Source organism: Primulina eburnea, chromosome 13 (genome assembly GCF_022965805.1).
Source record: "Primulina eburnea isolate SZY01 chromosome 13, ASM2296580v1, whole genome shotgun sequence".
NCBI lineage: Eukaryota > Viridiplantae > Streptophyta > Magnoliopsida > Lamiales > Gesneriaceae > Primulina > Primulina eburnea.
In genome coordinates this window covers 29,387,988-29,412,503 of record NC_133113.1, presented here as the reverse complement: position 1 = coordinate 29,412,503, position 24,516 = coordinate 29,387,988, and the positions used below count along the sequence as shown (strand labels likewise).

The window sequence follows — 24,516 nt, the reverse complement described above, 5'->3', positions numbered from 1 at the left end:
CTCTTTCTTGGTTTAGTTGTGTTACTGGCTCATGAGAAAGATATGATCGAGTACGAAACATTAACTTATATATTTAAAATGTGTTCAGAATTGTTTCAAGAATATAGTTCTATTTTTGTTCTAGTTCTAGTTCAAGTTATCGATGAAAATGCTTGAGGGATAATAATAATATATCGAGTTTGAGCAACTCCATTCATGAGTTGAAATCGAAATATTGTCGGCCTTGATTTTGAATGATCCAATAAAGATTTGAACCCACGTAACATAGTATTGTTAGATCTCGGCTAGATATGTAAGTTGTGTAACCCTTTAAAGATAACAGCTACATAATAATAACTAATAAGAAACTGCCGTATCATTAGCAATGTGCGCAACCGCATGTTGCTCTTTACTTCTGTTTTTGGTTCACAACACCTAAACGTGTTTCTTTTGGGGGGGGAACAAAACTATTATATCTTGATGCTGAAACCCACTTCAATTTGCTGCTGTAGAACTTCAAAAGAACTATATATTTCATCCAGCAGATTTTGACGATCGAGCGACATTTGTTTGGCACACATCAGGTGTTTCTTGTTTGTTCAACACATTTCCTTTAACACTGGCTGCAAAGTTGGGCAAAGCTGTATTTCTGGTCGCGACACCAGTTTTACTTTTGCACGTGACAACATGTGAAATGATATCGTTCAGCTTCCCATGACTTTCTTTGCCCTTCGTGTGAAATTTTTTATCTGCACGGTATCACCAAAGGTCAACGGGAGTTCTTCATCAGCCAACTCCCTAGGATCAGACCAGCCCTTCGTGATACTCGCGTCTTCTTGGTGTTGCTCACTTGGTAAGAAAGGTTCCTCTGGTATATCACGATATAAGTGCTTTAATATGAAAAGAACCGTATCGTTATCTTGCCAATAGTTTCTGTGAAGAGATAATCATTTGAAGTTAAAAGTTCAGCACTCGTACGACAAGCTGTTAAGGCACGGAACCCAACAGTGATCTAAATGAAATTTGATAGGTCAGAATTGAAAACGTGACGCTTACGTATGCGCCCCAAGAGCCGATACATATGGGTGGCGAAAGGTTTTATCCTGCATTAGTAAAAGCCAAAGAGAGAAAAAAAAAATCAGTAAATTACAAAAATTCCTGAAAGTTTGGACTGATTCTCAGAATCCTCATTGAGGGAAAATTGGGAAACTAAAGATGCCACAATTGCTCTAGAATAGATAATAAATAAGGAAGAGCACATACTTGTAAAACATGATCAATTTGCCCATCTTCGCTTCCTGTTAGCTTCTCCATCATAATTGAGCCATACGATCTCTCTTCCTTATCTTGGACATGTTCATATTCCTCTGTACAAGAGATTATAAAAATTTTCAGTGTATGAAAATCTTCCAGCCTCTATTGCATGAATAAGAGCAAACAATATGTGAGAATTGAAACATATTAAAAGAAATTACCATCATTGGAATTTTCACTTCTTGATTGACAGAGTGTAAGCACTTTAACCTAAGCAAAAATCTCAGGATAAGACTTACAGGTAATATAACAGTTGAATCTACTTTACATATTAACTATTTACAAACAAAACAGGACTTATACTGACTTGTCACAATATGATACAATACTTCGAATGACGGAAAATAATTAAATCCGCTTGGGTAAATGCACTTACCTTAACACTCACACACCACCGCTTGTGCATTTGAACACCAACTGTTTCTCACATGTTCAAAGTTTATATCAATATTTAACGTTTTAAAGGAATATACATAAACACAACCAGTCAATGTTTCCTAACTGGTTAATAGGTCGAACAAGGTAAATTATATTTTACATCATTCGGGTAAGATACGAAAGTGATGCATATACAAATATTCTGAGCCCTGAGAATCAAATACCAGGTAGCTGGTAGACATTCATAAGCTTTACTCCATATAAATAAGTAAATAACAATGATGGTGACAAGGTAACCGAGATATGATATATCTAATCTAACATATATATAAATATATGACTTCTAATTGTGAATTTTCCAATATACCCTTTTCATTTAATGTAACAAATTAAATCAATAATTGTTTGATAGATTCTTTTATAATTTATTGTCTATCTTAAATGTCTTTGGATATTAATGCATATTAAATTTATCAATTTACCCATAATTTCTTTGTTGCTAACTAAAATTAGTGTATTTATTCATGATTGCTAATGAATATTTAATATTTATATCTTATCTTTTCTTTTATTTGCATATTAAATTTATCAATTTACCCATAATTTCTTTGTTACTAACTAAAATTTGTTACTAAAATTAGTGTATTTATTCATGATTGCTAATGAATATTTAATATTTATATCTTATCTTTTCTTTTATTTTATAAATTGATTTAAGTAATAATTAAATAAATAGTTACTCAATAATTTAATGATTTCATTTATGATTCATTATGTATTATGATAATATTTTAGATAATAATGTTTTCAAATTAAAGTTTCTATTATTATATATTTTGTTACAATTTTCTATTGCATTCTAAACACAATACAAAGTATGATTATATTAGCATTATTCTGTTACGAAATCATCATATATAAACATAATACAAAGTATGATTATATTAGCATTATTCTGTTACGAAATCATTATATATAACATATTGATTTGTTAACTTGTTTGTTCTTTTCAACCTATTAATTAATTTCTAATTGTATATGATGAAATTACATACATAAAAAACATTTTTTTCTCTTTTCTACATATTAATTAATTTATCATTATATATGATGAATTTATATATGTATAAACTATTTTTCACATTTCAAAATAACAAAATTGTTATTTAATATTACTCACTTATTAAATTAACTAAGTTATGTTTACCAATTCAATGTGCATTATTACTATAATTGCAACTTAATGAAGCATAGGCGATGACATAGAGTGGTCACCCTAACAATTAATATTTGTGTTTAAATTATTATTAGTAACTAAAACTACTTTGTGTTCGATGAAATTATTTGATTAATGAGAATAAATTTGATTTAGAAAAATGATTTCTAGAATGTAAAATAACAACTATATCATATTTGTTAAGTACAATAATTTGTAAGGTATAACAATCCAAATATGACGTTTGAGTTGTTTTACGATTTTAAAAGATTTTAGCTAATGTTGCATCGTTAACCCGGTTATAACTTTTGGTAAAACGGCAAATGCATGATCTTACAATTAGTATATATAAGAGTCAAAGTCATGTGATCGATTCTCATATATTGCAATTAGTGTAATTATTGATATTGTTGTAGTGCAATAATTGTAATTCTTGGATACATCGATCGAATCATGACGATTGAGCTACTATACCGTTTAAAATATTTTAGTTGATGTGTAATATCTATTATAAAAAAGGAAAAAGTTAAACAAAATTTGCAAGGAGTTAAAAGTTAACAAAAACACAATTGATATTTAACTTAATAACAAGTTTAGGAATTTTATTTTAACATCATTATAATAATTTAATTAATTAAGAGAATTTTATTTGACAATTATCTGCACTCCATATAAATACATTGTATTTTGGGTTTAGTAAAATTTACTATTCTCTTAATTTTATTTTGATTGTTTTTCATTGTGAATGATATTTGGATGAAAATCTTTGTTAATTAGAGAGCTCTGTCATTATGTTATAAATTATAATCATACAAACTGAAAAATATTATATAAATAAATGAATATATTTGATTTATCGTCATGGAGTATTTTTATTTATTGTGTTTTGATATATCTAGATTAATAAATATTCATAAACAAGATGTTATTCAAACGATTTTAAAAATTATCTAAATCTCGTTATTATATTTTTCATTATTAATTACCCACGTGCATTGCACGCGATCATTCCTAGTATATATATATATCGGTAAGAAAAAACGAGTTTGAGTTGTTTCTACCAATGTCACATCATTCAAGAGGGGCTAAAAGACAAAAGGGAAATAGCTGAAATCATAGATAACGGAGCATCAATAGACAATGCCACCTACCTGCATAGCGCTCATGTGATCCATCACAGCCTTAGAATGTGAAGACAATCCTTCCTTAAATTCCTGAGTGATATTGTATCAGTACATCAAGTGGTATTATTAGTCATCACAACCTTTCGGTCTCATAATGAGCTATGCAGAGCATAAACCATTTCAGACTTTCTAATGCACCAACCTGAAACCCAACATACAGCCGCTTTCCGCCTCTGTGGTAAGGGATCATAACTGCCCTTTTGTGTATAAATTCTTTACAGATCAGTGGTTCTATTCTGAAAGGAAAAAAGGAAAAATTATCCTATGCTATCAAGAATTTCATTAATGAAAAATCCTGTTCAATACTCGTTATGTTAAGGATGAAAGATGGACCTATACGCCACAGGATCATAAGGATGAAAGATGTTAAACATTCGCTGACATGCTGGCATCTCCTCGTTTATGTTTTCCTCTCCCCAATACTCTTTCCCTTCGCCTAGAATCCAAACAGTAGAAAGTAATATCATAGACAACCCTTATGTGTTCAATTGATAAATAGAATGAACAAAAACTAAAGAGCAATAGAGACATCTTCAAAAGTAGTTCCCTACTAGAATTTCAATACATAGACAGTCTTATTTACAGAACAGAAATCCGGAGAACTCGTATTTTACCCAATTACGATTGTACTTGCTACTTCTCCCTGAAACCAAATGGAGTCTAAGACACTATTTTGAAGTAAGAAATGATTCCTTCCCAGAGCTTCAAGAATTCCTAGCTCTTCAAAACATGGGAAAAATGACAGAAACTAAAATAGGGTATGCAAGTATTAGGTCTTAGCTGTTACCAATTCCAATGCGAACATTGCGAAGGGAAAGAAACACTCCAAGAGGAGACCCAACAGCAAAAAATGTGTCAACCTGAAATAAAATCCATGTGTTTAAGCTTATATAGCCTGTGCATGAGTTGCATAAAAAATGAAGATGACAGTGAGATGAAATAAAGAAAGAGACATGTAACATGGGTGCACAACAAAATCAGTTGGTGACATACATATAAGACAAGTTGTGGCATATCTGCAAGAAACTAGAGTGATACTCTATTACACATGAAATTTAAAGGGAAAGATGGCCAACTTATAATTTTGGCTAAGAAATATTGTGCAACCATAGAATATCACATTTGAGCAAGTGGTATAAGAGCCCATTTTCAAGTTTCACTAATACAATTTTCTTGCTTCCAATAGGATCAGAAACCAATGCCACAATAAAAGATAAAAGAGCAAGTAGCCTATGACTTGTAAACAAATTACTATGTGATGTGAAGTGCTACAAAATTGAGAACCTAGAAACCGAGGGACAAAACACCGAAGAGATCCATGTCTAAATCCCATTTACTTGAGACACTCAGATAGTGATGAGGCCTGTCTGAAGACACATTGGATCTATACAAAATTTTACCAACTATAACTTCTGACTAAAATCTCACATGCATGGTGAATTAAGTGCTCCACATCAAGTGCATTCTGTAGGTTATGATATCAGCAAACTTGTGCCTCCAACTGGCTAATGGGCATGGACATCACATCCGTGACTCGTAAAAATCAACCATCATACTAAGTGTATGACGGCTTATACAAGCTGCTGAAAAAAAGCACCAGATAGCAAACAACAAAGAATGAGAGAAACTTACCTCAAATTCTAACTTTGTGTATCTTATTAGAGGGGTGCAACTCCTCAAGGAATCTTCAAGTTTTGGTGGAACACTCTTGTAACCAGATTGACTTACAGCTGCGGTAGTCTTTTTTGCATTCTTTGGCAATTCTTCACATCAGAAACAGACATTTAAACAATCAGAATTTCCACAATGAACAACTATAATCCAAAAAGAATGTGTAATATCATCTTCAATCACACAGCCCATACCATCACCAGCACATTCAGCTTCAAATTTTTTGACTTTAGCCTTCAGCAAACGAATCTGAAACTCAAGTGAGTGGGAAGAATGTCAAACAGGATATCAGAACAAGAAGCTCAAAGAATAGTTAAAGGAACCACCTCTTCCTTCATTAATTTAATTGCTTCATCTTTATCATTATTATTAAAGATATCCTCATCGTCTTTATCACCATCACACAGTACAACCTCACCGCTCATGACATCAGGCTCATCTACCATATAACTTTTATAGGACCCCATGACATTCGAATTGCCAAAAGATTCATTAACTTTTTCATCTGATGACGAGGCATCATTTGTATTCTGGTAATCCATATTGGTGGTATTTGATTCATCAGAAACTGATAATGTAGGAGGTCCCAATGGAATAGATGATCCCTGCATAGATTCTTCTACAATATTTTGATCATCCACATGGCCAACAATGCTCTCGAAATCAACATTTTCAGATCTCTCATCCCCCATATTTGACATTAAATTATGGTCAGATGATACATTATTCCTGATAGAACAATTTGCCTCATTTCCTCGTTCTTTGTACATCCACTCCATTGGGAAATTTGAATACAACTTTTCTTGATGACAAAGGATATCATAAGCTAGAACACTTCCCAAAGAGTGACCATACAGGGAAACCTACAAAGAGATTTAAAATTGGTCAATTCAGTTTAAACAAAAAGTTCTAATGTTAACTTATTATGCTCAAATTAAATTGGCAGCTTTCTTTTTGTTTCTTGCCTCAGTACCTTTCCATCATAACCAGGATTCCTCGTTAAGAACTTCAAATACAATCTGTTAAGTTGGTTGGATACCTGAACAAGACAGATACTTTACAATAACAATTGCCCTAGATACATAGTTAACAGATATAATCAATTAAACAGAAACAATAAGATGGTATTTGAAAGATGAGTAGGAATGAAAAAAATCGAGTTTTTTGGGCAAGTAATGATCTGGCAAGTTCAATGAGAACAAGAAAAATCAATTATCTATTATCACAATCATCAAGTAGCATGGAGGGGAATATGGGGAATGAAGGTGATGTAGGTGTGGGTTTCAGGGGGTTTTAGATCGTACGGAGCACCAAGTTTGTAGCTAAAAACAGACCTGGCCAAAAATCATCTCCTTGTTTACAAAATCATGCAAATAAATTATCTACCACCTTTTGGTTTTCCTCTCTCACACAGGCCCCCTTAATGTCTGACTCAAGTCAAAACAAATCCTTGTTTAGGTGCAGAAAACAAGGCCGAAATGAGAAAACCTTGCCACGATTTCTCCAAGCATGTATTTAAAACAGTTATCTTACCAAGCTAAAAGAAAATAAATAATAAAAAAGAGCAAACTCCTCATTTTTAGGTTCTTGCTCAAGTTAGCATATGATCATTAAACTAGTATGTTGATTATTGATTGATGATAATTAAAAAAGACAGATGTAACTCCTTATATGATAGTATGAGATCCTGATATGGCTTCAGAGGATGAACACTACTATCAACTTAAGATATGAGTATCATCAAGACAGGGAAAAAAAAAGAGATATTCACGACTTGCAAGATGATACAAGCAAAAGTTAATAAATGAGGGGATACCGAGTCGATAATGTCCTGACAATGAACAGGGCTCATGTAGTATAATATATCATGAACAGTTCCACTCAACATCTTACGCAGCCCTCGGACGCCATCTAAAGTGATTTTTTCAACTGAAGCTTCACCACCAAGCGTCAAGCCCTTCCGCCACTGGAAAAAGACAAGAAACAAAAAGGAGCACATGATGATCCTGGAGTTATGTACACCATAAGATAAATCACAAGCAACAAGTATTTAAAATACATAACATCAGTAAATTCACAACCAGCAGCCCGATAGTTACTCATAAGGTAGCCAGTTAACACATAAAAATAAAATTTAACTGAAGTAAATAACCATTAATGGACTTAATATTCTCCAGAAACCAATGCCCTTCAAAAAAACTTAAACCTACCTTAGTAAAAGGTTCTTCGATTAGAAAATCCCTCCTCAGTAAATAACCAGCAATGTAATGTAATGTACGAGAAAACCTCATAAATGGCAGAACTTCTCACAACCCAATACAACAAGTGGTAAAGAGATTCACCAAAAGAGATTATATTTTAACTAAAAAATTTCTTCACTACTTGGATCCACACCGAGAGGCAGCCAAGCAAGTATTTTCGACACCAAGATAGATCCATTAGGTAATTTTAGCCGATCAATCATGAAAGTGGTTTACCTCGTTCGAGACAATACCTTCTTCAAGTGGCCACTAATATCTTCTATTGATATATCCAACAACAGTCCCAGTGATTACATAAAACGAAATGATCAAGGAATAGACAAGATACGTGGATTACATCTCAGCAGAGAAATCAGGAAATAATAATGATATAAAAAAGATACATAATTCGAGTAAATACAGCCAATTGTTTCGCCCTCGTCCAAATACTTATTTTTAGTTATGGCTCAGGAAGCCCTGGCATTGAAGTTTATAAAGGCTGTTGCTCTCTCTCTCTCTCTCTCTATATATATATATATATATATATATATATATATATATATTACTGTCTGCAATACTGAAACAACCATCATGTAGTCTTTAGTCTGATATTTTATTTTAAAATATATGAAGCTCCAACTCACTCTATCCATCATTTACCAAACTCTGAGTTTTTCATAATAAAGTTTCAGTAGATTTTCAGCTATTGGCATCATGAAAGCCAGTGCTGTCATTCTTCTGCTGTCTATTCTGGGAATACATTCCAAAGACTTTTCTTAAATCAAAAGAGGACAAATTAAAGAACCATAGGACATAAATCAATCCCCAAAACAGTAAAAAAGGCCAACATAACTTAACAATGCTATTGAGTGACACAGACCTGGCATGGTATAAAAAGGACTCTTTGGGTGCCACGTTGGTGATAAGTTAGGTGTCTTTCAGCGAGCCTTTCCGTTACGTGTCGATGAGTGGAAACATCATCCACCAAATTAGAATTCTCCAAACTTTGACCAATACCATGAATCACAAATACTAAATGTCGAACAGGAACCTATAACAAAAGAAAGTAATTTACCACTTGTAACTTGGCAGGTTCTACCTCTGAGATTTTATCATCACTAAATGTGGCAGGAAATATAAAAGAAGAAAACACAGGAAGGCTGGTTAACTGCCAGTTGAAATCAGAACATACAAGAATTTTTTATCAAACTTCAGAAAAAGAGTAATACAAATCAAAGTCAAAAGCTCCAATAAATTTAGATTCAAATATCCACTTAATGAACCATAAATAAATAAATAAATCTTAATTTCAGAAACACTCGTGAGCAGACCGAACAGTCACAAGTATCACCACACACCAAAAAAAATAAATGACCCAATGATTTGATAGACATTTAACTATTTTTATCAGCATCTCTGTCTTTGAACAGCTTGAAAACAGATCCCCCAAGTTAAAAAAGTAAGATATTCACAAAGACAGACAAGAAACATATTTATGACCAAGTTTTTGACTGAAGCAATTGTTATCAGAAACTCTTGCTATCTGACTATCGTTGTTAAAAAAATCCTGAGAATGAGATAGCCGTGCAGTGAAAAAGAAAAAACTATAACACTAAGTATATACGATGAGAAATTTGCCAAACTTCTCTCTAAGGTCTTTCAGTCTTAGAGGACACATCAGGGTAAAAGACAAAAGAGTATAATCTATCGACTCTGCTATTTCACATTACAATAAGAGTTTCTAGGACACAATTTGTAGCATACCAAAAGTACAATCTTCACCACATAAATCAATTCCATTATTCACCATGGTAACAAATAATTCATAGTAGGATGGAAACCAATAACCTATATCATTAGACTTTAGTTACTTACTCCAGGAAAATCATTTATCTGATCGAATATACATCAGAACTATCAAAACATGTCAGGACATATAACTACTCCTCAACATTGTTTGGCATACCTGCGAACAATAATCATCCACTTCCTCTTCCTTCTTTTGACGTAATTCATCCTGAAACATCGAAGACAAAGTGCATGGTGCTTATCATTTTCATTTCTGACAACAAGAAAAAGGTATAAACTCAATGTTTCAAGACATCCTGTGTGTTAGTTTGTTACAAAAGTTACAGCGATGAAAAAATCTACTGTGGTTTTTGGAATGAAACTTTTGACTGTTTCGAAAGTGAAAAGCCAGCATAGTAAAGATATCCACAAAAAGTCCAACACCTCTTTTCAATGCCTGCCTCTATTTTGACAGGAGAAAAAATTCACACTTTCACATTAATTTTTGGTTTCCATTTTATAAAAGATCCAATGCAAATGCTGCAAACTTGTAGTTCAGAACACAAAAAAAAAATTAAATATATATATATATATATATATATATATATATATATATATATATATAGACAAATAAAATATCAATATCAAACATCTCAACTTTGACAAGTTTGTATTACAGCTCACGTAAAATCATTAGATATAATTTAGTTAATTATATAACATTTAGTAATCACAAAAAGAATCGATAGTCGCAGGAATAAAGTACTTCATTAATATATAGGAAAGATATTAATAATGTACACTTATCCTATGTTTCTACTTCGCATGGAAATGACATATTTGTTCATAAAACAACAGTTGTAATTGTAAAGCTATACTTGAGTTGGTCTTTTTGATTGAGGGGAAGCATATCCTCGTCTTAGCTTAATGCCGTTCCGTCCAAAGTTTACAAAACTTGAAATCCCGGAACCATCAACATTTAGCCAAGATTCCCATGTGTCATCTTCCCCAGTGAAAAGGGCGTGCAACCCCTGGAACCAAAAAGTGTGTAAAAGACAAAATTTCAATTTAATAACCTTGACAAATAACCTTCAATAAATGAAGAGGATCCTACAGGGGTTGAGCCTTGTAAATCAACACGAGCAGCAAAGAGACCTGATGGTTGAAAGGTCCTTCTATGCCAAACCTGAAAACATGGCACCCAGCTTCATGTATCAGTCTTTTGACAGTTAGTACACCCTAATTCAAAGACTTGAAGCCCAAATCCAAAAGTATGACAAAACAATAATGAGAAACCATGTCATATGCTGATTGAGGGCTTAATACATTATCCATGAAAGAAGGACAAAACAGACAAAGACACTTAGCTTAAGCGTGTGTTTATCACTTTATTATGTAGGTAAGATAAGAGAGTGATATATAGTCAAACGATGAAAGGTGTGACAAGTTAAGTAGTTGTATGAGACACTTAATCAACTGTTTGGTGCGTATGAGTAAATGTAAGATCACATTTACACAATTATAATTTCTTATTTCTTTTATTTCTAAAAATAATATCTTAAGCAATTATTTCATCCCTCCAAAACCTGCAAATGATTACATGAGAAATAAAATGAGTGGAATCCAAGTAATTTACCATTTAATTCAGTTTATTGTAGCTCCAACATAAAACAACTTGCTAATCTGGTGAGATATTTGTCAAAAAAATATACAATTTACCAACCCAGCTCGTGGATTTATAGAAGGAAATGAAATTGTGAAGCATACATGTGACGAGAAATCAGTGTTTATCTATCCCCCTCTTATCATGGCAACCAGATACACCCTAAATAACAATAATCATGCACCTGAAGTCAAGAAACATGAGAACGAGAAAGAAATAGGCAACTGCAAGCACAACAAAAAGAAGCATCGAGTGATAGAATCAAAAGATAGAATTTTGGAACCTGACTCCGATATGCATATTCCAGTTGTTCAGAAACATCTTCACGTAGTGGAAGCCAATCAAGACCACCTTTACGAGCAAACCAGTGACCTCGTAACACACGCCGATTCTCACCATTCCAGTAAACAGGAAAACAACGTCTCTTGGCCAAATCAACCTACAAAATGAGGCTATCAGAAATTTTATGTGTTTTTGACCGAGAGCTGATGCATCCATGATGTGGGGGTTACCGGTGGTTTTAATATAATTAATAAAAAGTACATAACCGGGTGAGACTTTGAATAAAACAAACATGATCAATGTTTGGAAAATTATTGAGAAATACATTTCTGAACCACAGGAAAGAAGTGCAAGCAACATTATTCTGGAAAGTGAACCGAATGTAGGCAGTTCCCAATATATTGCAACTAGAAGCACCTAGAAAATTCTTGGCTGTCATGGGCTCCTCGGCCCAAACCAAGAAGATTTGACTATAGGAAATCCAAATAAAATATGATCCTCGGCCTAAATCAAGGAGATTTGACTTTGGGAAATCCAAATAAAAAATAGAATTCTAAGTTGATTGATATCTTTTATATATTCTATTCTAGTTTAGTTTGAATGAATGAGATAATTCTCATAGTATTGTGAGTTAGGATATAGCTATCTTTTAGGATATGATTATCTTTTTATTTTTGTTTAGGGTATGGTCATCTTTCTTTTGGAGGATTGAATCTGCATATCATTATAAATAATTGGACTCTCTCATACATTGGGTGATTGAATCAATAAAGAATATTAGAAAAATTATTAAGAATCTTGTAGATCTAAGGTTTTTTCTCAACGAGCCTAAAAACCAAGAGACTGAGATTTTCTTTCTAACAAGCCTCAAATTTAAAATGTTATGAATCTTAACAAACAACTCATAAGTCACTCCATAACGCAATCCATAACTCAAGACCATAACACTGGTTTCATACCAAATTATTTGTAGGCTGTAGCAAAACACAGACACAAGCTAATTTGACATATATGGCTAGTGAAGTCATCTGGCTAGTGAAGTATGAAAATCTTAGTTATATTCAAAGTTGTAAATGGCGGGGGAGGCGGTGGCGGGGAGGTCGGTGGCCGCCCACCGCCGCCGCCTAAGCGGTTGAATTTTTATGTAATTTTTTATAGATAATTATATATAATCATGCAATATAATCACAAATAGTCATCATTTTTTATGTAAGATGTATAATTAAATAATGTTTAAATATAAAAATCTTCATACAATATAACATCATCTTGATAATGTACAAATAATTATATAAACTCCTCATGCTTTAAGACATGCTTCAACTTGTTCTACAACACCCGCAAAATGATGTTTCATTCTATAAACTCCTCTTTTAATAAGCTTCTTACACAACTTGCATACGATCAAATCCATTTTCTCTTTATTATACAACACCCCATATTACAAAACAATACCATTACACTTTGACTCAAATTTCAACTCCGGTTGTTTATCCTTTTCTGCCATTAATCTTCAACAATAAATCAATAATAATAGGAAAAAAACAAATTTGATTTTAGAAACCACAAAATATGAAATATTATAAAAAAATATCTTAAATAATAAATATACAATTCCTAACCTAAAGCTTCTTGCTCCTGGCGGCGGCAGACAATTTAGGTGTTGGACTTAGTGGTTGATAGTGAGAAGGAGTGATAACCAAAAGTTTTTTTTTTAAAAAAAGTAGAGTGTGATTTAAATAACTAGTATTTGAGTTTTAAAATTAGTTGACTTTGAATAAGTTTTTAAAATTTGTGTTGACTACAACTGAAAAATATTGACGGCCTCACATTGACTACCTGCTCGCTGCCGGCCCGCCTCTTCCACCCACCTCGACCGCCTGCCCACCACCGTATAGCTTGGACCGTCTAAAACAGCCGTCTCATGCGTAAGCAGGTTGGTCGAGGACCGGTGCCTAACGGTCGCCTCGACCGTCATTTAAAACACCGGTATATTATTTATCACCAGAGATAATTAACACATCCACATCTACACAAAAAAATCTTTTTAACAGGATTAGTTTTCTTGTGCGAGCCTTGACAAAGGAATGATGGTATCGCTTTCAGAAACAAAATTAGTCCAAGATTTCTTCCCATAAATAAGTTTTACAATAATTTTCAGCAGGGTAAAATTTTTCTTGTGCAAGCATAACAAAGGCATAATGGTACACTTTGTCGTCATATGCAGTAAACAATAACCATGAGAGATTTTCTTCTGGGTTGTATTTGGATGAAAAGGTTTGAAATCAATAGATTTAAATGTATGTTCATTGTTTAGATAACTTACAAAAAAGAAATTCAAATTAATTTCCTTTCTTATTTATACTACAATTATAATAATAACAATGAATCTCAAATCCTTAAAAATTGGAGTCAATGAAATCCATTGTGATCCATATAAATATAGTGTAATAAATAGAAGATGGATTCGCGTTTCCTCTATTTAACTTATTTAAAAATGAAAATAAATTCAAAATCATGAATTTTAAACGACTCAATCAAAATGCAAACTTAAAGAATAATGAAGACCATGAATTTATTTGATATAGATTCCTTAAAAATTGGAGTCAAATGAAATCCATTGTGATCCATATAAATATAGTGTAAATAAATAGAAGATAGTTTCGCGTTTCCTCTATTTAACTTATATAAAAATGAAAATAAATTCAAAATCATGGATTTTAAATGACTCAATCAAAATGCAACCTTAAAGAATAATGAAGACCATGAATTTATTTGATATAGAATCTTTTAGTCATCTGAAATGTCCGCACAATTTCAACAAAAATACTATATCACAATATTCCTCCAACGGTGTAGGATTTAGTCGTCGTTCATGTAAAAGCTTTATAGGATATGCATATGCAAACAACACTTGAGGCTCACTTACCTTAAATTTATTGCAGATCTAAGTGCATGGTTAATGTTTTATTGACAATCTTTAATATATTGCAACATAATATACAAGATGAAAGTCATGTCCTTCTCTTGGACAATTCGATGACTGGAAAAATAACGAGGCTAGAAAACGAATGCGCAGATGTAAAAAATTGTAGCAAGTTAATATGCAAGAATCACAATGAGCACAACAATACTATTTTCCAATTAAATGTCGTCTACTGCTAGCATAGCTCTCCAGCAACATTAACTTCATTCTCCACGGTTTTAAGTTTGGTTGGTAGTAAAAGAAACCATAATTTGCGTTAAAGTGCCTGATAGGAGAACTTTAAATAATTGCATTATACTTAATTTTCTAAAAAAGAAGGATTGCGGTTATTTTCTTATCCATCAGTCAAGAGTTAAGATTTGAAATCTCCTTTGAAGAGGCACCCTTATATAACTGATCAAATCTTTTAACCTTGAAATAACCGTTGGCCCATTCCAAGAACAATGGAGAATTTCTCCTAGTTCCATATTTACATTTGAAAAGCAATTTCAGAATTTACTTGGTTGGTAATGGAGCTTGATAACCATCCTCACTCCATGCAGAAGATAGAAGACGATCTCTTTCTTACTAGGCTGTTTGTGTAGATGTGATTATTTTAGAAAACAAGTCAACATTCCCATCCTACTTCACAAATATGAAAACATAAATTTTAAAAATCTAGTAGTCACTCTAACGAGAATTACCTCGTACAACCCTCCCTTTACAGGGACACCAACTCTATCTTCTTCAGTCGCATACCGTTTCCACTCGGAACTCTCTGATGACAAATGTTTCGTCTGCATATTTGACTCGGAAATAATATTTGACTGCCCCCTTGGACCTTCACTACACTCAGCAAACTCTTTCCACCAACCTGAAAGCAACTCGTCCTCTCTCTGTTAGTATGCAAAGGAGCACATCAGTAATTTAACAAGTCTATTACAGATAGTGAATGATTTTGTATATTCTTTGAATATACAACATGCTTCCACTTACGTAAGTAAGAACTTGAAGAGACAAACGAATGAAAAGAAGGTAAATGGCATGACCTGCAAAAAAGATGCCTCTACCGCAAGAGAATCCCTCATACCAAATCGAAAATAATCACCTTTTCCCACAATTTCTGTTCGAGGAATTGATGCAGCAAGCTCTGCCACAGCAAGCAATACAGATCACACATAATGTTATACCACACATTGAAATCAAGTGCTTTTTTATCCTATGTATCTCATTATATCAATAAATTAAGCATGTGGATAATGAACAGAAGTAGTTTAGATTGGACACTCGAGGTTGTTAATCTAACAAAAAGTTCCACCCAAGTAAGCATGCCCACCAACGCAGGAGTTGCCTCAGAACCCACCATTTGTAGCAAAAACGCAATTATTTAACCACTTGTTAAATTTATAAATCTAATGAACATGGGTTCTTTACAAAAACCTATAATTTGCTCAAACTCATCGTTCACATTTGTTGTTAGAAGGACCAATACAATCACCTGTTAATTAGGATGTATTGCCTTTGCCATGATGTGATTCCAATACCATCTACCAGTGTAAGACCTAATACCATTTGTCACAACCATTTGCCGTGAATGCAGTGGATTAAGGGATGCATCAACAGTATAAGTTTTAACAATTCTGAGAGAGAGATATTTAGTCCATAACAGATCCCCAATCCTCCAAGATCATATTGTGCACAATTTTTTCTTTTACATTCAATATAGGATGAGGTATCACGACAACAGCCATGAGATAGCTGTTACCTATAAAGGTAGTTTTGAGCGTATTGTGGATATGGTTCTAAAATTATATTTGTATAAGTTCCATATCAAAACTTACACTTCATTTCCAAAGCATCTTGAAAATTTCTTACTAAAAATAATTGATCAGGAGTAAAACAACGCCATCATGCTATTCCTCAAGTATCCGCCACCTGGTTTTTGAACGTCAATCAATAAATTTCAGCACAAGCAACTATATCTCAAACCCCCTATGCAGGTTTCATAATATTATGTTATGATCAACTGGTCCAATGAGAACTATAGGAAGCCACTGAAATACGACCTTTTCATGTTACTCTTGGGAAGTGCATCCAATTGTTGAATAGAAGAGAACAAAAGGAGGGATAGACAATCCTCATAAAAGATTTCAAGTATTTTATTCATATTCCCTAAAACCTCTCAGTCACTTCACAAAGAGAAGCAGATATAATTTTAAATACCACAGCTTTCTCCTTCTAAAGAATCAGGTAAATTCAGAGAGTAATTCATAGTATCCTTGTCCACTGCTAAGTATAAACAGGAAGCCACAAGCTTGAAGTTCCTTTAACTGCTCTCTTATTCAAATGTGTGCTACAAGTACGAAATGATAACCATGGCAGGGCTCCTTTTTCACTTGATTAAAGTAGAACTTGCTCCTAAAGCATATTAATCACAATTTCAGAATCTACTCCTTGTGCTACCTCCACTATTTCCGGCAAAAATCGCTTCCAGCTCATGGATTTTTGCCTTCCCAGCTCATGGGCTGACTGTAGATTAATTGATCGAAGCGCTTGATTTATATTGTCTACATTTTTCATTCTTTATTCTTTGCTTTTAAGAAGATGATAATTTATTATTTTAAAATAAGCCTAAAAAGTTGATTAAAATGGAGTTTCTACACGCCAGATGCTAATGCCTGACGCTCCCAACTTATTTATTAGTTTACCCAACCTACCACTATTTAAAATGATTGTTTATTACAAGAAGAAATCCTCTTCACATCATAGGATCTCCATAAATGAATATCTCTGAGTTTATCACACAGATAAAGAAGCCAAAAATGTGAAGGCAATCATGATAGAATCAACCTGAAACAGATAGCGTCTGCTTCATGTCCCTCACATATCCCTCAACTCCTTTGATCTCCACAGGATCACAAGAAGTTCATATAAGACTAATCATAAATTTGATATCTGTCATTCGATCAGCTAATCACGGGAAAAGAACATCTCTTCTACTCTATACTGTATACAGTCCCTACGTCTATGTCCAGAAAATTAGCATGCTCCAATTCAATATTCAAATCTCACAAGCGTCCTTTGTGGATAGCAGATAAATGAAAGCAGTGAAACTATAGATAATGCAGATTAAAACTATTCAAACACAATATCTGAGGTATGTTTCCAGATCAACCAAGAAAACCCTTCAATGAATAGGGGCTGACCATTTACAGCCAAAGAGACCTTGCAGAAGTACCACCAAACATCGCCGCCATCTGAGGGACTGCTAGTACGAGCAAGGTATTTCTGCCTGCCTTCACATTGATCAATCTCATTAGCCAGTCTCCTTATATTAGACGGCGTATTCTTTAACATGTCCGGTGAGGTCTCATCAATCTCCCCAGCACCAGACCCCATATTAGGTTGCATTATTTCTGTCTTTTTCACCTAAAAAAAGCAAATTTATAATAGGTTTCACTATCAAAAAAAAAAAAGAAAAAGTGCTACAGCAATGTTGGGGCTTCCTTGGCTTTCCCCAAAATTTACAAGAAACTTTTCCAGCTGAATCAACGTATACAAAGAAAATAATCAATTGCAAAGGGGATATTAGCAAAAACACCAAACGGGATTCATCCCCTTCCCTTTTTTCTCACCGCTACTCGATAAAGTTTGGATTTTCGACCAAAACGGTATGATTCATGCTAATCCCCCCAACTTCAATCCATTAAACTGGAGGAAATCGTCAGTTGCGGTCATTTAACGAAGAAGATCGAGCAACCATAAATCATTTAACCAAAACTCCAATAATGGGATGATCTTCGCGACATGCATTGAAGTTTCAATGCATGTCCAAACTATGATACTCTCAGGATACCTTAACGTCCCGCAATCAAAGAAAGATGACTGGCCACATGGCGAATCCAAAAGAAGAAGACCAATGAAGGGAAACTCTGGAAATTTTCAAATAGCAAACAGGGGAAGAAAGATCAATAAATGGGGAGCGAAGTATGTGCGGATTGCCTTTTAAATAATGACAAAAATTTGTGTGAGACGGTTTCACGGATCGTATTTGTGAGACGGATCTCTTATTTGAGTCACCCATTAAAAAGTATTATTTTTTATGCTAAGAGTATTATTTTTTATTATGAATATTAGTAGAGTTGACTCGTCTCACGGATTATGACCCGTGAGACTGTCTCACATGAGATTCACTCTTAAATAATATATAGAATGGGAGGCGGAGTAGGTGTTGAATGCTGGCGCAACAAGCTCAAATGTTCTAGTCAAATCATATTATTTATTTATTGATAACCTTCCACATGTTCCAATGTGAGCTCGAGGTCGTGGAGTTTATCGAAATTTTGAATATAATATGATATTGATATCAAAATTTTCGATATATCAATTATACATAATTTGATATTTTTAACATTTATGGAAATATCGAACTAATATATATTAATTCATAAAATTAATTTATAAAAAAATTATAAAGTATTTTTGGGATATAAAATAGTATATATCAATATCGTATCGAAATGTGTACCGCAACATTTCAGTATAATCGACTTGTTAATTATATATATCGAAAATTTCGGTATAATACGATATTTTATTTTCGATATGGTACGATACGGTATGTATTTTCGATATGCAACAATCTTATTTCACGTTAATTAAAACCGATGCTATGGAAATAAGCATGCGTTTTGCACATTTTAGAACATTGATGGATCTTAATAAACTTCAAGTAGGAAATGGTGCTCTCGGACTCAAATCATATCCGGAGAACATCAAACCGAGTTGCTATGAAAATGAGAAAAGGAAATTTGCTTTGGAGAATAAGGGAAGGTTCGATCCTGGGTGTGGGGGCAGTGCCCACACCCAAGATCAAGGGTTGAGATTCATATCATGGAGAATAAAAAAATTTAAAAAAATAAAAAATTGAGCCAGAACCTTGGATGTACCCCTACAGACAGTGCCTGTAGGGGTAGGGTGAAATAATCCGAGAATAAGAGTGTTAGGTCATAAATTCAACGGATAGCACCCAAAAAGTTTGACTATTCTGCCATATAATTTTTCCGAGAATATAAGTTACTCTTTATTAATTTTAATTTTAATGTTATTGATTTTATTTTGGGAGGAGCAAAGGTGAAAAAAATTCGACAACATTTTTAATGAACGAGTTAACTTCTTTCAACTTTACATAATCAATACAAACTGTAAATTTCTATAAGTGATATACAGATTGTTAGTCAAAATGTTACTGAAAATTTCTTCCCGGAGAAGATGGAACCACAAAATTTCGTTCATATCTGTTTGTTAGTTGCTGATTTTGAGGCACATTAATGATTCCCAACACATAAGCATGCATCATATTACTGATAACAGTGTCGTAGATTCCATCTTTATCCAAAACATTCGTAGACAAAGCTAACATCAGACACATTTACAAGACTGGGAGACCATCTCAAGTTATTTTTACCAGCGTCTACTGCTCCCTAGCTAGTATCCTCCCTGTATAAAGGCATTCAAGCGATTCAGTTCTTCCCGATGCTCGTTCACCACAGCACGGACCACGTCTCCGATGGACACCATGCCTATCATTCCCGTGTCATTGATCACCGGAATGTGCCTGATACGGTTATCTGCGAATCAAGAATTTCATTTGTAAATTAGCAGCTTTACTTCTAGAACCGTTCATGTGACACTTTCTTGATTTTTTTCATAGCTAGATGGCATGTGGGAAACCAGTTACCTGTCATGAGTTGCATTGCTTTCAGCGCTTTGGTGTCTGGCGTTACCGTAATGAGTTTGTTCTGCACGCAATCGACATTTATATCATAAGAGTTGAGATGTGTTCCTAATTTTTCGACGACGCTCGTTTTGAGTATACTATACCTCTTCGGTCATAATGTCTCCAACCTTTGTCGACTTCGATGACCGTCCTTGTACGATGATTTTCCTAAGATAATCTAAATCCACGGTAGGAAAATATTTCATCAAGAATAACTGTGCTAAATTCAGTTCTTTGAAGAAATCTATCTAGTGATCTTGTCAATGTAGAATTTCAAACCGGATGAATCTGCCATACCATGCATGCTTTCATTTCCTTTTTCCATATACTTCGGTATAAATGGCATGCAAATAACAAAGACTAGAACAGAGATTACAAGCTTCAATTATTTTGAGTCAAAGGAGAAGATAAAGGAATCAATGTGCGAAGGTTATATATTCCAAGAAAACAATCTCAACCTCTCTTCGAGTCAAAGATCAAGTCTACAATTACATTGAAATACCATGGAATGGTTTACCTTACATAAAACAGTACAAAAGCGTATGAAATTAGACAGATACAAAAAATTTAGAGGGTCTCAAACCCAGGAATGGCCTCGGAAATCAAATATTATGAGAGGTCAAACTTACATTTTTCGAAAAGAGAACTACATGTTTGGTAGCATTACAGAAATGTAAGAGTACCTCTTTCTGTGATGATTCCAGCAATTGACTTCTGTTCACCTGGTTGAACAACCACCAAAGCTCCAACATTGTGCTGTGTCATCTGTAGTGGACTAGCGATATTCAGTTGTTTTCATAATAAATTTGACTAATGAGACGATGAAAATTTACTGAGTGGCAGAAATGAAGAAAACCGAACTGATGCAAGGATGAAAGATATAACACTCTCACCGATTTAACAGCTTCATACACAGTGTCATCTGTCGTGCACCAAAGCCAGGACCCATCTGCGGTTTTCCCTTTTCCTTTCAGAATATCGGATATTGTGGTGCTTTCAAACCCATGCTCTTCCATTCGAGCAGCCGAGGCTGATTCGTGGCGTGCTAACATAAGAGATCGCGTGGCAGGAGGTGCAAGACGCACATGATGTAGAACAGCATTCTTGAGCATATTCCCATGAGAAAAGAGAGCTTGAATTCCTCCTTGCATTGTTCCTATACTAAAAGAATATATTAGTACAGCTCCAAACAAATTAAATTTGCTATACTCTGGTTAACTGGGGGCCGGGCCCATGGCATATCACCCAAGGCAAATTCTAAGATTTCTGCTCTGGTTAGTCTACATATTAGTATCAGAGTCATATAAACCTGAGATCAAGTCCTAAACAGAAACGTTTTAAAAGAAGTCAAGCAATCTTAAAAAGGTTCACATATGACATAAATGAATTAACGGTACAGACGCTATGGTCTTCCCCTCTAACTGATTCAGTCCACAAATCCCACAATTCGTTAACAACAGCACATAACACCAATGGCATAAAAGAGGTTTAGCTCAATATCATAACCCGGATTTGACTAGGTAAATCTTGAATATCATCTTGAACATCATTTCTCTCAAGTAGACCAAAGGACTACTCGAATTCATATGCACATATCAACAACAAATAGTAGCCTTTTGTGTCCGATACCAGTACTAAAGCGATCTGATGAAGGTTCTCCTTTGGTGGTATGAAAGAAGATAGAAAGTCTATCCAAACTCTCTTTAAGTACTTACCTACCTCTTGTTCACTCTTTTCTGGAGTCAAATCCAGAAATCTATACTTTTCGGAATAGTATCACGAGCTTCCCACAAATTGATAACAAGAAAAGAGACTTTTTCGACAACCGTTACAGCAACCACCGACGAAACTGGACCTCATCCTTAACCATCATAATTCTTATCTGTATCTTGAGTGTATGTCTTTGGAGAGACATTAAAAAACAACAAGAGTATAAACTAGAAGAATCCGAAACAAATACCCCTTTTATTAAGCCATCTCAACATCAAATTTCTCAACCTATTCCGCCTCAACTATCTCAGCACAAAATTATTATCAACGCATTCACTCAACTCAAGATTGAAGATTCCCACAAAAGAAACACTGATTTTTCAGTAAAAAAAAATTAAACCAGATTTTCAAGAATCGCCAAAACAAGCAATCCATTCACAGATATCACACACACAAAGATTATAGTAAAGATTTGCGCAAGGGATTAGTACCTTACTCGTTGAAAGTGGAGTCAACTTAACTAGCTGAGTGAAGTAGCAGTAAAATTCCCAAGAAATGTGATCCTCCTTATAGAATAATACGATTATTATTTTGGATAAATATGTAATGAGAAGTGCAACCTTAAAATCATAAAAGCATTTCCTTTTTGCCATGATTTGATCACGACCCTACAGCAGCCCATTTGTTTCCTTTTTATTCTGTGGTAATCACACATGATAAGATTCTTATTCTTGGACTTCGTTGTGTTTCTCATATATATAATTAATAATAGGCAAAAACTCATGTGAGACGTCTCACGGGTATTATTTGTGAGACGAATCTCTTATTTGAGTCACCCATAAAAAATATTACTTTTTATGCTAAGCATATTACTTTTTATTGTGAATATGAGTATTGTTGACCCGTCTCACATGAGACTCACTCTTAATAATACAGTCTATTGGAAACAAGAATCAGATTATTTAATACGACCAAATTATATTTCAATGATAATAACTGAATGAGCATCCTATAAAATTCGTTGATTTAATTTATCTTTACATTAAAAATAATATTTTTTATTCAAATCAGTGTATATTACATAATATTTTTTCATAACAAAATAATACTTTTGCGATAAAAAATAATATTTTACAGATAAAAAATAATATTTTTCATGAGTCATATCAGGTCGAATTGAAAATTTATCTCATAAAACTGACATATGAGACAGTCTGACATGTATTTTTCTATAACTTAATTATGTATCGTTTTCAACTTATTTTATTGAGTTCTTTTATATTTTTAATGACGTTGAGATGTTTTAAATCTATAAAATATAATTCAATGAATTATAATATAAGAGTAAGTTTTTTGAATCAAACAAAAGTTAAAATAATTTTTATTATAATACTTTAAAAGTTGCGTGAAGTGTTTTTTTTTTTTTTGAAAGTATAAAATAATATTAAAAGTTCTGTAATTAAGACATAATATAAAACTGATATTACTAAAACATAATATGCACTTTTTTAAAGACGTTATCTAAACATTTATAAGATAAAATTCGATACATATATCTTTTGGAATTATATCAGGCAAAGTACAAGAGTTTATATATATATATATATATATATATATATATATATATATATATTATTACAAATTATCATACATCAGATATCGTCTTATTTATGAAGCATTATTGATGCTGTATGGACTTCGGGTGATCACGCGATTATGAGAGAATATCCGCTACTTTGCGTCCACACCAATGAATATCGGGATCGCCACCTACGTCACGAAAGGAAGCTAGAGGTGTCGGGAGATACACGGCGAAAAATCCTCCAACATTCAAGTTAGCAAATACCTCAAGATATAACTCTTATTTATAGACTCCCAGGTTGGGTCATGGACTTGAATAACATAGGCCCTCCATTGATCCTATCCCCTTAATTAATGACCCACCAATCTTTATAATCTTAATCAATTTTTAATTATGCAAAACTAATATTCACGAAAATGAACAACTTTCTAGATTAATACTCATCAAGTATGTCACTCAACAAACCAAAATAGCAAACTTCCTAAACTCAAATGTTAAAATTCTTACCGTTTGATCGAGGAAAAAAAAGGATTAATCCAATTATGGGGGGAGGCGGATTCGAGATTCGGGCCAATAAATTAAGTGAAAGCGTGATTAGATGCAACTTAACAAAATTAGATATGGTGTTGTGCGATCATGTGTGCCTAATATAGGGTCAACATAATTCAACGATTCTATTGTACAAAGGACAGTGCTCTGCATTCAAACTTGTTTTTAGGTAAATAGTGTTGTTAAGTTCATGAATAACTCTTTCTTTGACTCTTT

At 33.5% G+C, this 24,516-nt stretch overlaps 2 protein-coding genes across 10 annotated transcripts; both read right to left on the bottom strand.

Moving 5' to 3' along the window:
- Window positions 1–337: 337 nt before the first annotated feature.
- LOC140809414 (phospholipase SGR2-like) lies at window positions 338–18,678 on the bottom strand. 4 transcript variants are annotated; one of them, XM_073167029.1, is made up of 22 exons: window positions 18,316–18,678; window positions 17,887–18,109; window positions 15,730–15,830; window positions 15,385–15,576; window positions 11,717–11,872; window positions 10,885–10,956; window positions 10,649–10,801; window positions 9,949–9,999; window positions 8,863–9,033; window positions 7,559–7,708; window positions 6,716–6,781; window positions 6,069–6,605; window positions 5,937–5,991; window positions 5,704–5,834; window positions 4,859–4,931; window positions 4,405–4,507; window positions 4,214–4,307; window positions 4,039–4,101; window positions 1,455–1,503; window positions 1,243–1,346; window positions 1,036–1,082; window positions 338–912 (listed from the first exon to the last, which is right to left on the bottom strand). In XM_073167029.1, the coding sequence occupies exons 2-22, from the start codon at window positions 18,089–18,091 to the stop codon at window positions 684–686; spliced, it is 2,802 nt and encodes a 933-aa protein (XP_073023130.1). In that variant the 5' UTR covers window positions 18,092–18,109; window positions 18,316–18,678; the 3' UTR covers window positions 338–683. The 4 variants fall into 4 exon arrangements, with proteins under 4 accessions (XP_073023130.1, XP_073023129.1, XP_073023132.1 ...); XM_073167028.1 differs by having other exon boundaries at window positions 17,887–18,678; XM_073167031.1 differs by lacking the exon at window positions 18,316–18,678 and having other exon boundaries at window positions 15,385–15,554; window positions 17,887–17,909.
- A 1,329-nt stretch (window positions 18,679–20,007) lies between these two features.
- LOC140809559 (CBS domain-containing protein CBSX3, mitochondrial-like) lies at window positions 20,008–22,877 on the bottom strand. 6 transcript variants are annotated; one of them, XM_073167223.1, is made up of 6 exons: window positions 22,666–22,877; window positions 21,353–21,615; window positions 21,143–21,224; window positions 20,564–20,637; window positions 20,421–20,481; window positions 20,008–20,310 (listed from the first exon to the last, which is right to left on the bottom strand). In XM_073167223.1, exons 1-6 carry the CDS (start codon window positions 22,820–22,822, stop codon window positions 20,168–20,170), a joined length of 780 nt encoding a protein of 259 aa, XP_073023324.1. In that variant the 5' UTR covers window positions 22,823–22,877; the 3' UTR covers window positions 20,008–20,167. The 6 variants fall into 6 exon arrangements, with proteins under 6 accessions (XP_073023324.1, XP_073023325.1, XP_073023326.1 ...); XM_073167224.1 differs by having other exon boundaries at window positions 22,661–22,863; XM_073167225.1 differs by having other exon boundaries at window positions 21,353–21,620; window positions 22,661–22,801.
- Window positions 22,878–24,516: the final 1,639 nt, after the last annotated feature.